The sequence below is a fragment of the Castor canadensis genome, chromosome 6 (genome assembly GCF_047511655.1).
Source record: "Castor canadensis chromosome 6, mCasCan1.hap1v2, whole genome shotgun sequence".
Classification (NCBI taxonomy): domain Eukaryota; kingdom Metazoa; phylum Chordata; class Mammalia; order Rodentia; family Castoridae; genus Castor; species Castor canadensis.
In genome coordinates this window covers 22,041,699-22,057,209 of record NC_133391.1, presented here as the reverse complement: position 1 = coordinate 22,057,209, position 15,511 = coordinate 22,041,699, and the positions used below count along the sequence as shown (strand labels likewise).

General features: G+C 38.0%; 1 protein-coding gene across 15 annotated transcripts in view; it reads right to left on the bottom strand.

Annotated features, from left to right (window-relative positions):
* Positions 1–6,156, bottom strand: part of Abcc9 (ATP binding cassette subfamily C member 9) — a 135,159-nt gene extending 129,003 nt beyond the window's left edge. For 4 of the 15 annotated variants that reach the window (XM_074075897.1, XM_074075898.1, XM_074075896.1 and 1 more), the window contains exons 1-3: positions 5,075–5,818; positions 4,608–4,717; positions 690–843 (exon numbers count right to left, since the gene is read on the bottom strand). In XM_074075897.1, coding sequence (XP_073931998.1) covers positions 690–831 — 142 coding nt within the window. In that variant the 5' untranslated portion in view covers positions 832–843; positions 4,608–4,717; positions 5,075–5,818. Of the gene's footprint in view, positions 1–689; positions 847–4,607; positions 4,718–5,074; positions 5,821–5,896 lie in introns of those variants that run through there. The other 11 variants (XM_020160476.2, XM_074075899.1, XM_074075901.1 and 8 more) reach the window with 8 other exon arrangements.
* Between the last annotated feature and the right edge of the window lie 9,355 nt (positions 6,157–15,511).

Genomic DNA, 15,511 nt, shown 5'->3' with positions numbered 1-15,511 from the left:
ATCAAAAATATTTCATAATTTTTAAAAAGTTAAAGGGTCTATTTTGTTTGTTTTGGGGAAGTCACACAAATGATACATAACAGCCCTAAATAATTATATTTTGTACACATGTAAATGTGGCTTAAAAATAAGTTAAGCTCTGTACTAACCGTTTCGAAACAGTTGTCACATGTATTGTTTCTACCTAAAACACAATCTGTCACTCCTACGTAACCTGCACGCTCTTGTCACTCTGTGGAATCTTTCCCACCAGCCCCACGAAGAATGAGCTGTTCTGGAAGGTTAATGACCAGAATAATCTGTCCTTGAATGTGCAAATGGATTGGCAATGTGGTGGAGTCATTTCTCTCAACACACCAGCTTCTCTGGACCACTGAAGGGAGGCTCCTAGCCCTATTCCATTCTTGCAGCATGAACTAAGAACCCAACAAAATCTAGCTCTATCTCGTAGAACATCCCTCACCCTCTTTAAAAAACAAAACTGCAGCTGAGCTCACATGTGACCTCTATTTGGCCCATGATATGCCAAACATATACCTCTGAAAACCACAAAATTGTTTGTACTTTTCTCACGGACTTGCACATCAATTTTCACAGTGGAGAATTTAATACAATGTTATCCTGAATCTCAGCCATGAGTAAGACAAGAAAATAGCAGGTGGGATAATACCAGACATTAGATTACTTACCAATAAACAATATTGGAAAAGTGATGAACAGTAGGAAGACATGAGGAACCAGGTTGAGGGCATCCACAAAGCAGGGATTTTGTAACACACCATTGTAGATATCGTAAGAAGAGATGTTGTTGCCACAAAATGAAAGGCTCATCTCTTCTATGATCTACTTTAAAACAGAAAAGAAAAAGGAAGAAAAGATCCTCTCATTATTAAAAACTTTCTTTCAGAAACTTATGGCCTTAAATAGGTGATTATGTCATAAAATTAACCCCTCCTTATTTTTACAAATAAGGAAATGGGAAACTATACCAAGACAACTTAAATTTTTCTTGTACAGGCTTTATACAATCTGTAAACCCTCTTTTCCATCACATTTTTTTTTTACAGAAAATATATTTTATTAGGATTTGGAAAATGTATAATAACTATTATCTACATAACCTGGTACCTCCAAAGAGTGTCTGTCTGATTAAAATGATGTAAAAGAAAAAAATTATGGAGTGCTAAGAGAAAGGAAGGAACCAGAGGCCTGTAATCCCAGCTACTTGGGAGGCAAAGATCAGGAGGATTGCAGTTCAAGACCAGTCCAGGAAAACAGTTCACAAGACCCCATCTCAACCAATAAAAGGTGAGTGGTGACAGGAGCCTGTTTCCCAGCTATGCAGCAAGCAAAAATATGAAGATCATGGTCCAGCTCAGCTCTTGCATAAACAGGAGCTGATTCAAAAAGCAACTAAAGAAAAAAGGGCTGGGGTTGTGGCTCAAGTGGTAGAGTGCCAGTGTCCTAAATTCAAACCTCAGTGCCACCAAAAAATTTAAAAAGGATGAGAGAAAGAAAAACAATGATTGAAAAGTCAAAAGGATGTAATATCAAATTGTTTCCCATGCTCATTCATTGAAAAAATGATTACTAAACTTTAGTTGGCTAAAATTTACTGAAATACTTCATTGATAACAGAAAATAGCAAATACGCAGACCAACATGGCTCCATACAGTAATCCCCAAGGGATTCACTTCAAGTGAATAAGACAAATTAAATACACCCCAAGTGACAAGTTAATGAAACTGCTTAGGTCTCAGAGTCAGAAATGCTCTTAAATGAAATGTGCTGTACCTGCTTTGAAAGGGACAGCTTTAATTCGGAATTCTGGATTCCATTAGCATAGAAGTAGCTGAGAACAGAAGGGAAACCAAGGGCAAGACCACTTTTAGTTAAGTCACTGTCCTGACTTTGACTTTTTCACTGAGAGAAGTGGAGTCACTGGGGCTCCTGAGCAAAGGAGGGACTTAGATTTTAAGTAGATTCCTCTCACAGACTACAGAGGAGCAAGGGCCTGTCCATCAAAATGCAACCGTGAATTTCAAGGGGAGTTTTAGCATTCTACAAACCTCTGGTATAATGCCTACTATTTACTTAGCATCTACTGAATCCTGGGCATTTGTATACACGATCTTAGGTCCTCAGAACAACCATGTAATTAATGGTTTTGGTGTTGTTTGCTTTTTACAGCAGAGGATATTGAGGTTCAGAAGGGATACTAAGATGCCAACCATTGGAGAACCTAAGATCCAGGCCCCCATGTCTGACTTGTGAGCTATGTTCCTTCCCCTGCATCATGCAGCTCCAACCTGTCTTTAAAGAAATGATCTTATCTATTCTTGTTAAAAACAGGTAGCAGTTTCAGATTTTAACCCCACTGGATTTTGTTTCCTTCCATATTTATGTCACACCGAATTCTGAGTTAGATTATTAAAAAGGATCAAAAATTAGATTAACTATTGTAGAACCTTTTCTGTCTTTTATTGATAATTGACTTAGCAATGGGCATGAACAATATTTTTCCTAAGGAAAAAACCCAAAGAATATTACACAGAAAACATTGGAAATAGTAGATAAATTATTGTCAAATATCATCCATAATTTATAGTTAATAAAGCATAATTATAAACCATTACATGACTATAACAACTAATTAGAAAGCCCACATACTTATAGTCTAAAATGATTATTTATTAATCCCTCTCACATATTATTTCTTGTGAGCCCTTTTTTGATAAATTATTGATGTGCTCCCTAATTGAGATCTTTTAAAAAGTTGTACTTTAAAACAACTCAAGATGACTTATTAATTCAAATGTGTATGTTAGGTTTCTGTTATAGACAGAAAAAAGCTAAAATCCTACTTCTCAAATGTCACAATGAAACACCCTGTATAGCTATTTTAAACAAACAAAACGGTCATTTTTTTTAATACTTTTTTATAAAGTATAAAAAAAATCAATATGTAGATTTGGCATTTTAGTTAAAAAAAGAAAAACCACTTCCTTTGTTTAGTGAACACGATGAAAGGAAACCTGAGGTCCACTCTTAGTGGAAAGAGATTTAGAGTAAAGTCTTTTCTTGTGCCATCATCTCAAACTGCATTCCCCGGCCCTCCAACTGTCCCTCATCTTTCACTCCATGTCTTCCACTTTTTCTTTTGCCTCCTCCTCTAGCCTTTCCCCTTGACCCTCAGCCTCTCCCCTCCAAAACCTTCACTATCCACGTGGCAGGTTCTAACAGCCAGTGCACATGACAAAAACAACATGAACACAAAGAAGGAAAGAGTAAACTTATGGCAGAAAGATTGATAATCATTGTTTTAATCAAAGATACGTTATTCAATCCCATTTTCTAACTTTTCTTTTTTCTTTGTGGTGCTAGAGCTTGAACCCAGTGTCTCATGCATACTGGGCAAGCACTTTACTACCGAGCTACTCACCCAGCCCTCTAATTCTTAAATTTCCAGTGGAACTCAGGTTTCCCTTTCAACACTCAGGTTGAGTTGGGAATGCTTCCTGAAGGATATGGGCTGCTGCTCTTGCAGGTGACTCTGTCACCTGACAGCCTTCCTTCCCCTTCCCTCTCTCAAACTGTCTAGGTTCAGCTAAGCCCTGATAGAGGCCCCAGAATTAGAGAGATGAGGAAGGGAGGTCAGATGGGAAAACATAACTGTTTCCTCCCAGAAGCATCAACTCTCTGAAAGAACCTTCAAGTGTCTGTATGAAGGTGGATCGAGTTGGAGAACTTCACTGAATAAACTAAACTTGAAGATCAGAAGTGAAAGTTTGATTACAGGGACAGTCTGCAGAAAAGAAAACATAAAAATAAAAATATTTCTTGATGATCTAACTTGGGCTTTCCTGGCAAGAATAATGTTATCAGTATTCTTATTACTCGAAATGCATTTAGGAAGTTCCACACCCCCTGGAAGTTACAAAACTTGGGTTTAGTTGATGAACATAGAAATCGACCTATCATCATGTAGAAGAAAAGAGCAACAGTTATCTGATTGAATTCCAAAACTATTTTAAAGTATTAAAGTGTATCAGGCACACTGTTTTTGCCAGCCTTTCAAAGTAGACTGTATGTGGAAACCTCTTTCCTGCCCACCCACCAGATAGCAATTGTGGACTATTTCTAGTGCAGGGAACGCCTGAAAAAAAAATGCTAACTGCAACATGAGAGCTTTCATTCTTCCATATAAAACAATTCATCCTTCAGTTATTCAGAGAATAACCAAGTTATGTTATGAGAGAAACGTGACGTTTCAAAGAATGTAGGGTTTTTATCATTCTCAAAAGCACTTTCAGGGAAGAGCTCACTTGCAAACAAAGCTGCAATAACGTCTTTGAAGATATTCAGTGGATGCTTCACAAAACCAGAGCTAGACGTCTCTAACTAGCTATCTGGTCAGTTAGCTGTGACAGATTCGAGTAGGAACTTCATTAGCAAAAATGCCCGCTGACTCTTGATTTACTGCTTGTTCTGAATCCAGCCATGTAGTCTTCATGGGCTGCTAAGAAGTTATATTGCACATCAAAGGAAATGTTGGAACCACTCAGCAATGAAAACTGAACAAATGAAGCCAAAAATAAATAAATACCTTGGGCTTGACGAGGCTTCAAACCCCCACGGGTGCACTCATGCTACCTTCCAAACGCCGGCTTCCCACGTTGGCTTAAGATGTCAATTTCAAACCAGGACACAGAACTCCTGAAAAGCAAAGAGTAACAGAAATTAAACAGATAGAAAGCTACTTGGTGATTAATACAGGAACTAAAAGGGGGGGGGGGAGGGAGAAACCCCAAAACCTAGTAACACCTTTCCCTGTTTTCGGTTGGCTTAAATAGAAGCCAGCAGAGTTTTTAAAACTGGCAACCTGATCCCCACCCCCTCTCTTCTCTTCCAGCGTGGCCCAGTCCCTTAAATCTTAGCAATAGCCAGCCGAAGGCAAAGCCCTGAGAGATACGCGGGCGCCCTTAGGGTGCAGGAATTTTAGCTCAAAATCGCCAGCTTCCCATGAGTTGCTCAAGATTTTTGAATAGAGTTACGTAAAAGGCATGGACTCACTCACTCGGACGGCAGCTTTCCTCCCCTGGCCGCAGCACGCAGGTCGCCGAACAGGATTATTTTTAGGGTGGTGGGAGACCAGCTGCTGCCTCCTATCGAGTTTCGGAGTTGCACCGACCGTTCGGGCCAGGCCGGGGCGGCACTGCGGCGTCCTGCGAGGCAGGAACTGGGCCAAAGCCCCGCGTACCGCCGCGCACTGGGGACCCTGCCCGCCCCGCGCGCGCAGTGGCAAACTTGGGACTCGCTCCGCGCAGACTTTTTACCAAGCGCTCACGCACCCCCAAACTTCATTAGACGCTCCGATTTGGAATAAATGGTTCTGGGACTCCCGCGGGGTCGGATTTCCAACGTCAAATACAAGCAAGGGTCTTGGTTGTATTCCCTCCACGTTCCCCCAAGTTCTACAAGCAACCTTTTATTGGCCACAAAAAAGAAGCGGATTTGGGGGTTCGCTGTTCCCACCACCACCTCCCCAAGCGGACCTAAGATTTGGACTTGGGAGATGAAGGGCTCCTTGGAGGCTGCATAAGTGCATGCAAAAGTCTCCGCACTGACAACGCAAATTCAAGTGCAACCTTCCCCCACCCCTTCTCTCAAAGGAGCTTGGAAAAATTGATCGTTCCTCCAACCCACGCTACCGCGACTGTTGCCTAAGCTCCCCAGAAGTGATTCCCTCGGATTCCCAGGAACCGCAAGAGCAGCTGGTCCCCAACCGGACACGTAATCTGTGCTCCAGATGACCTGTTTCGAATATGATCTCTCCAGAATCACTTGCTCACCCCCCGCCCCACGTCGCCCCAAGACACAGCAGTGAATGTTGACCTCAACTCTTTCATCAGCACTCGCTTTTTTCCAGGGCCAGTTTCCATCAGCTACAAAATCACTGTTGTCAGTGACCGTCTGGTGGCTTGGTGCCCCAGGCTACGCGCGCGCACCCCCAGGGGCGTTGGTCCCAGAGTCTGAACGCTGCTTCCCATGGCCTCCTGACCTCCGGACTCCAGGACGAACCCGGCCAATGCCCTTGGGTTTCCCCGCGGACACCTGTCTCTTGAAGGTCGCCTCACCCAGGGGAGGGGAAGGGTTCCCAAGATTGATCTGCGTCCCCTGCGCTGGGAAGAAAGGAGCAAGGAAGAAATGGGGTCCCAGAACTGTGGGTGGAATACGAATACGGAGATACCGGGAACAAGAAGGGAGGGAGGGGGGAAGAGCGCTCAAAGCCTCCCCAAAGGTAATGCAGATAATCCCAAAATAGGGATTTTGAGAGTGACCACCCAAAAGCAAGTTGAGTTGAGGATTTTAAAAGATATTAAACGCATAGGTGATGGAGCAGCCAGCTTGGTATAGAATACTGTGCATTAGCTCAGAAACTTTGTGTGTATCGGATGTGTTCAATGGGACTGATAACTATGAGTGTCCTAGGCTTAGTATGAAGGTAGATGAGGTGACCTTGGTACAACACAGACACTCCCATCCCTGCAGTAAACGTTAGTGAGTATATAATCCTGGTTCTGTTTTCAATGCATATTTTTATTTTTGCCATCACAACATAATTTGTCTTCTTAGAGTATCTTTTACAATAATTATTTCCCAATGATGTTTTAAAGTTGTTATAGAAATAACAAATTTTAAAACCCATTTCCTAGTGTTGGGCATGTAATTCCAAATGATTGCTAGTATCTATGGGTCTATGATGATCACTTTTGCATGATTTTAATTCTTTCTAGCTGATAATTCCTTTAAGATATATTCTCTGGAGCTTGATTACAGGGTTAAAAGTGGGCAATATTTTTAAGGCGATGTATGTAGAATGAAAATTTTGAAAAGTTTCAAAGAAATTGGTATTAATTCCTCCCAACTGTGTGAGGTGATCTATTACACTTTCTACCCAAGCCAGCATTGAATATTTTCATTTAAAAAATCTTATTATTTGACAGGTAATAGACAATTCTTTGTTATAAACCGTCAACGTTTTTTCAAAGGTTCATTAGCTTTGTATTCTCTCCACTGTGAAGTTTTGTTCACATACTTGCCCAACTAATTGGTCTTAATGAAATTTCTCATCATTCAATTAATTTTAATAAGAAAAAAATTATTTAAATTTGTCATTTAAAAATGACAGCAATATTCTCTTTTAAAATTCTTGTTTTCATTCACTTTTTGAGGACTTGTTAGAGCCTTCCCCAATTACTGTATACAGAGGCCAATGATAAGTCAACTCTCACATCTGTGTCTTCATGGAGGTCTTTGTAAGGGAAAGTTTACTTAGACAAACTTTTTTTTTACCATTGTAATTTATTCCAAGCTTTAGTTAATAAACACTAACACTCTTTTATATTTGCGAAAGGGTGCTTTTTTAACATTTGACTCTGGAATTTATTTTGGCATACACTGTGGAATAAGAATCTAAGTTAACATTCTGTTTCACTAACACCACTTACTGTGAAATGTTTTCTTCCACCCTGATATGTAATACCATCTTTGTCATAAACATATAACCATTCTATAATAAGGTCTGTTTCTAGGCTACCCGTTCTCTTCAATATTTATTTTTCAATTTTTATTCTATTATTATGATCAGATTGATTTTATTATTACAGCTTTAAAGTCTGTTTGTACATTTTAACCCTGATAGTACCAGCCCCATTTTTATCATTTTCAAAATTTTCTTAGCTACTCTTTTTGTTATCTTATTGGAATTTCATTAAATTTAAGAAGTAATTTATAGATAAATATATTTCAGTGTTCTTTCTTTCCATAAATGTGTTTTCCCATTTAAATATTTTTATTGCCATATTAAATTTATATATACATTTATACAATTCTTATAAGGATTGATCATACAATCTTCATATCTTTGTTTTCATATTTTGTACTAATGTTAAGAATGTACTGCTCGTGGAGATCTTCTGACAGATCTTATATCCAAACAATTTGCTAATCTCTCTCTCTCTCTCTTTCTCTCTCTCTCTCTCTCTCTCTCTCTCTCAGTAATAGGGGTAGAATCCAGGCCATGTGCTCACTAGACTGGTCCTCTATTCTTGAGCCATGCCTCTAGTCCTTTTTGTGTGTGTGTGTGTGTGTTAGTTATTTTTGAGATAGGCTCTCGATTTATGTTCAACTGGCTTAGACTGTGATCCTCCTATGTTCAGCTTCCCTCTGTAGTTTAATGATAGGCACATGCCACCTCACCAAACCATTTGTTTGACAGGGTCTCACCAACTTTTTGCCCAGGCTCGCCTCAAAAAGCAGTCTTCCCAATCTCTGCCTCCCAAGTAGTTAAGCTTTCTTAACAACCCATTATCTTGAATTTCCAGAAAATTTGATATTTTTTGCCAATAGTGGTATACTTCTCCTTACAAATACAACTTATTTGTATTTTATCTCTATTTTGATCAACTCTAAATTCAAGAACAGTGTTAAATAATACAGATAATAGAACACTCTGTCAGAAATATATACAATATATTTTAGGTTAACATTGTTAAGTATAATTTTTATAAAACTAAAATTCATCATTTATGTAAAATTCTCAGGGTTTTAACATAATTATGATGCCAAAAAGATATAGGATACATCTGTCTCTCCAGGAAGTTTTCTTGTGCCTCTCATTAGTCAGCCTCACCATTGCCTACCCAGGGTAACTGTGGGTCTGAGGTCTTTTACTAGAGATTATGTCACAAATGTCACATAAAGAGAGTCACACAGCAATACTCCTTTGTGTATGACTTTTTAAGTTAAGCATAATAATTTTTATATTCATCCAGGGTGTTGCATGTACCAGCATTTTATTCCTTTTATTAGTGGGAAGAATTTCCATGTCTGAGTATACCACCATTTCTATCCATTTACCTGTCTATATACATTTCCAGTTCTGAGCAGCAATCAATGTAGCCCACATGAATAATTTTGTAAATACAGCTTGTCTTTGCTCTTGGATAAATCCCCAGCAGTGGATTTGCAGGTCTATATGGCATTTAAACATTTAACATTACAGAAATTCCAAAATAATTTAAGCATTTTACGTTTCCTCTAGACAAGTATGTGATGGTTCAGTTGCTGACAGTCTTGCCAATATTTAGGATCATCAGTTTTATTTTATTTTTTAATTTCATACTTTTATTAGATGTCAGTATAGACTGGTTCTTGATTGTGGTTTTAATTTGAATCTTTTGTGACTAATCATTTTGAACACAGTTGTTCATGGGCTTATGGACCATTCATATATATTCTTGTGAAAAGCATAATTTTCAGATGGCTCCCATCACCCTTTCTCCTGGTACTATCCCCATGGTGATACTATGTTACATGTCCAAAAGGTCTTTTTCAGATGGAAATAGTATATTAGTTTATTTTTAAATAGGCTGATCAGAAATGGTATCAACAAGACAGCCTTCATCCCAAAGCAATTAGACAGCTGTCTATAAACAAAAATAAGCTGAAAGTTTATGAAGTTAAGACTCTACACCAACAACACAGTGTAGCAAAAAATGGAGAATAACTGTATTGAAAGTGTGGCTGGGGAGGTGGTCTCAGTAAAATCTGGAGATGGCTAGGAACATAGTAGGGCAGGGCTACTTGTACCACTCATGTGGCATGTGCTATATGGTGCACAGAGGCTTGCTCCATGGGAGATCTCAAGGTATCCACTGGTGCTCACCCTACTGACTTGGTCCATAGAACACAAAGCAGTCTTTGCTACTGAGATAACCAATGGCCATCACCACTGTGGACCCCCAGAAAAGGAGGACGTCACTGAACACACAATAGAAAGACATGCTATTGCTTTCCCCAGGGATCAAGACTGCAATAATCTTCAACCCCAAGTGCACCCAGGGCTCCAGAGCCACAGCTGCCCCATAGGTACCCACAATTCAGATCCCATCCTGTGGCCACTCTGCACATCCCTAGACTGTTGTTGTTGGACATTCATTCATATCTCAGGCACCAGAGCCACTGGTGCTACAGGCTAGTCAGTGTCCTGGACCCCAGAGTCCCATGTCTCTGTACATCTCAACTCTGACATGTAACTACATGGCTGTTCATCAGGAACATGTATCTCCAACACCAGAACCCTACCACTGCAAGCTAGGCAGGGCCTCAGAATCCAGAGCTCCCACAGTTCAGACCCTGGCTCTACAGTTGCTCCATGGATGCCAACCTGTGCATCAGATACCAGTGCCACTGCCACAGTGAGACCACCCATGTACTGGACCTGTCACGAAGATGTTTTCCCTTAGCTGCAACATCTCTGAAAGACTGAAATAGATGGGCCTCTTTCTGCTGTTGAGAAAGAGGCCTATTTAGCTATTGAGACTCCTACTATCTTCTATGATACTGACCACAGGCAACAAACTTCACTACCAGGACTTCCCTACAAACAGAATCACCACACTCCATACATGTGGAGCCTTCACATATGTCATTTGCAAGTGAAAGTCTTTTCCCACCAACACCAGTTGACAATGTCTGGAAGAGGTAACTAGTCCAAGATATGCTCAGCCATTACTTCAAGACTGTAAGATACATGCAACATCAAGGAAGCATAACACCACCAAAGAATGTAATAGCTTTCCAGCAACCCCCTCCCCCAAAATGCAGGTGTATAAATTTCTGGGAAAACAATTCAAAATTATTGTTTTAAGGAAGCTCAAGAAAACACAAGTAAGCAACTCAATAAATGAGGAAAATAATGCATGAACAAAGTTAGAAGTTCCAGGGAAAAATCAAAAATAATAAAAAATGAATTATACAGAATTTCTGGAGCTGAAGAATACAGTGAAAAATGCAATGGAAAATGTCAGCGACAGAATTGATAAAGTAGAAGAAATCTGTAATCTTGCAAATAGCTCATTTAAAATTATTCAGAGGGAAAAAGGAAAAAGAATAAAAAGAGTGAAGAAAAGATGTGAATTGTGAACTATCATCAAGGAAGCAATATTTGCGTTATGGGAGTTTTGAGGGAGAAGCGAGAAAGAAAGGGACAGAAAGCTTATTTAAAGAAATCACTGAAAACTTCCAAAGTCTGGGAGAAGATATGAAGCTCATAGATACCCATACAAATTCAACCCAAAGAAGTCTTCACTAAGAGATGCATCGTAATAAAGTTGTCAAAAATAAAATGGAGAACTTTGAAAGCATGAAAAGAAACTCATCTCATATAAGAAAACCTTCAAAAAGCTGTAGAAGATTTCTCAGCGTATCATATATGTTCAAGCATAAGACGTCTTCTAAAAACGTTTTACAGGCAGCTTTCCTTGTGTTTGAGTTTTAGCAACCTGAAAACTTTTGTTCCTATGCATAAAGATGTCTTTGGTGGACTTGGGGAAGAGGTTACTAGAAGCAGCAAGAAAAGGCCAAGATGATGAAGTAAGAACATTGATGGCAAACGGTGCCCCATTCACCACAGACTGGGTAAGCTTAGCAGAAATGTCTTAATTATTTCCAAAGCTGCCTTTACCAGCCTTTTTCTACTTTTTTTGTTTTCCACAGTACTGGGGTTTGAACTCAGGGCAGGTGCTCTGTCACTTGAGCCACTCCACCAGCCCTTTTTTGCATTGGGTATTTTCCATATAGGGTCTCATGAACTGTTTGCCTGGGCTGGCTTCAAACCTTGATCTTCCTGATCTCTCTGCCTCAACCCATCAACGTTTTTCTTAAAGGCTAAACAGACATTGATTTTTCTTCATTCTCTTTCTATCTCACTCCTCCTATAAGAGTTTTACATTCTTTGTCTCACCTGAATATGTGATTTTTCCCATTTTGTTTTCCAAATATAGGTGGTAATTGGAAGGTATTAGATACTTGCAACTTTCTATAATGTTTTAGAGTATTTCCTAAAGGTTTAATTCTCTCTGGCATGTACTTGGGTTATAAGCTTCTGTAATTAACTATAAATTAAACAAAATCAGTATAATAAAAGTACATTTCTAAATGAAAAAAAAAAAAAGAAGATTTCTCAGATGAAATCTGGCAGGATGGGAGAGAGTAGAACAATATAGTCCAAGAGGTAAAATAATTAATAATAATAATATAAAGATAACTGCCAACTGAGAATATTTTACCTGGTAAAACTATGCTCCATAAATTAAGGAGAGGTGAAGAATCTCTTAGACAAAAAGTATTAGCGGGAGTAATATATCACTAGATCTGCCTTATAAGAACCATGAAAGGAAGTTACTTAAGCTGAAATGAAAGCAGATTAATTAGTAACATGAAAACATATAAAAGTATACAACTCACTGATAAAGGAGACTACATAGTCAAATTCTAGATACTCAAAAATAATGGTGGTGTGTAAGTCGTTTAATTCTAGCATAAACATTAAATGATAAAAGTATTAAAAATAATAAGTACCATAATTTGTAAATGAATAGACAAGATTAAAAGATGTAAATTGGACATCAAAACATAAATTGTGTATAGTAGAGAGAGAAAAATTATAATTTTTGTATGTGATTACAAGTAAGTTGATATCACTTAAACTGTTGTAATCAAAATCTCCTAACATGGATAATTACAGGACCAGATGGCTTTACGAAAAATTCTGCAAAACATTTAAGGAAAAATAATGCTAATTGTACTCAAACTATTATAAAAAAACTGAAGAGTAATGAGCACTTTTAAAATCATTTTATGAGGCCAGCATTACCTTGATATCAAAATTGGAAAGGATTTTATCTTAAAAGGAAATTACAAGACTGTATCTTGATTAACGTAGATGCAAAAATCTTTCTCAAAATACTAACAAACCTAATCTAACAACAACATAAAATGCCCATACACTGTAATCAAGTAGAGTTTATTTCTGGGATGCAATGATGATTCACCATATAAAAATTAATAAATGTGATACTTCACATTAACAGAATGAAAGATTAAGACCATATTATCATCTCAATAGATATAGAAAAAGCATTTGGTAAAATGCAGCAAGTTTTCATTATAAAAGCAATAGAACTGTCATTACAAAAAGGTATAGAAGATATCTGCCTTAACATAATAAAAGTCATTTATGACAAGTTCATAGTTAGAATCACAATCAACAGTGAAACACTGGAAGTCTTCCTCAAAAATCAACAAGTACAAAAGGATGCTCACTCTTGCCATTCTATGGTAAATAGTACTAGAAGTCCCAGCCAGAGCAATTAGGCAAGAGAAAGTAATAAAAAACATACAACTCATAAAGGAATAAGTAAAATCTTGTACATTTGAAGATGACATGATCTTATTGGAAGAAAACCACTAAAAGCTCCACTAAAAAAATCTGTTAGAATGAAAAATGAATTCAATAAAATTGAAGTTTTATTTGGTGTTCAACAAAGCTATGAGAGCAAGCCACTGGGGAAAGGACAGTCTCTTCAATAAATGGGGTTGGGGGCTCACGAAAATTAACTTGAAATTGGTTAAAGACTTATATGTAAGACATGAAACTATAAAACTCCTAGAAAAAAAACAAAATAAAACCTCCTTGGCAATGATTTGGGGGGCATATCACCAAAACCACAGGTAACAAAGGCAAAAATAATCGAGTAGCAATAATCAAGCTAAAACGCTCCTGTATAAGAAAGAAAACCAATGAAGAAAATGAAAAAATATGTGATGGGAGAAAATATTTTCAAACCATATACCTGATAGGGTAACCCTTACATAAAACATAGAAGGAACCCATATCACTTAAAGGCAAAAAAAAGCCAACATTTTTTCACAAGGAATATAAACAAATAGATAATGCGTACATGAAAAGTGCTCAGCATTACTAATAGTCATTTAAATGAAAATTTGGAAAGCAATGAGATATCACCTCATTGTCAGAAAGCCTGCTGATATCAGAAAGAAGATCACGTGTTGATAACAATATAGAGAAAAGGCAACACTGGAACACTCTCGCTGAGTGTGTTGCCTAGGTTTCCATTATTGTAACAAAATCCCTGAGATAATCGAATTAAAAGTTGAAAAGTGTATTTTGCTTCAGTTTTGGAGACTTAGGTCCATGACAGATTGGTCCCATTGCTGATACAGTGGTACATCATGGTGGAAGAACATGGCGGAGAGATCCCATTTGCCTCAAAGCATTGCAGTCCATCAGAAAAAAGAGAAGACTAGGGTCACACAATGCCCTTTTACAATGAATCCCATGACCTAAAACTTCCTATTGGGCCCCGTCTCTTAAAGGTTTCCACTTCTCTCAATAATGCCACAGACTGGTGATCAAACCTTTAATACATGGCACGTTGGAGAATGTTCAAGATTCAAAACATAGCAGCATAAATGCAAATTGGTATAATCTACATGGAAAACAGTGTGAAGGTACCTCAAGAAATTAAGACTAGAACTACCCTGTGATCCAGCAATCCTGCTTCTGAGACTATATCTAAAGGAAATAAAATCAGTACCTCAAAGAGTTGTCTGCACTCCTGTGATCATTGCCATGTTACAATAATAGAGACATACATGGAAAATAGCTAGGCATCCATTGATGAATGAATGGATAAAAAATGACAGAGATAGATGATAGATTATTAGATAGAAATATGATAGAAGATGATAGATTAGATAGATAGGTAGATAGATAAGATAGATAACAGACAGACTGCAAAGTTAGTTATTTGGCAATAAAAGAAAATCATCAGTATACATTGCACACATGTATTGAATTATCACACTGTAGCCCATAAATATGTACAATTGTTACATGTTAATAAAAAATATTTTGGTGAAAAATAAAATCCTGACATTTGCAACAACATGAATGAAACTGCATGGCATTATGCTAAGTGAAATTATCCAGATACAAAAACAAATGCTGTCTGGCATTCTACATTATAACTTATACATAGATTTTTTTTTAAAAAAGAAAGTCAAGCTCATAGAAACTGAGAGTAACTTGGTAGTCTCCAGGGTTAGGGCAGTGGAGGAAAAGGGGAGATGATGGTGAGTGATCACAGACCATGAATATTTTCTCTTACATGGTTTCTAGATGAGAAAGTCTGGGTGACATTGTCATTTGGGTTACTCTTCCCAGGATATCTGAAGATTCTTCATATTCTGCTTAAGCTAATCAGGAAGGGCTCTGCTATCTTTTTTCAGAGAGAAAATGTCATAATACCATACCATAACTCCTCCCTGTCTATAGTTGAACTTACAGTTCCTATCATCCCAAACTACTATGATGTCCTATTTCAGTTCATGCTGCCACTTATTCTATGGATATATCTTCAAGTAAAATCAAAGCACCAGGAATATCCCCCATGATTACTCAGGTGTGTTAGGGTCCAGTGCACATAGCCAACTTGTAAATGTGGTGGTATAATGGCCTAGCAACAGATTATTTACCAGAAACATCTTCCAGAAATACTTTTAAATACAAGTAATGGTACCAAGGTAAGAGCTCTTGGGCCAAGCTAAAAGCAACTGAATGTTGATTATTGTTTCTTCACT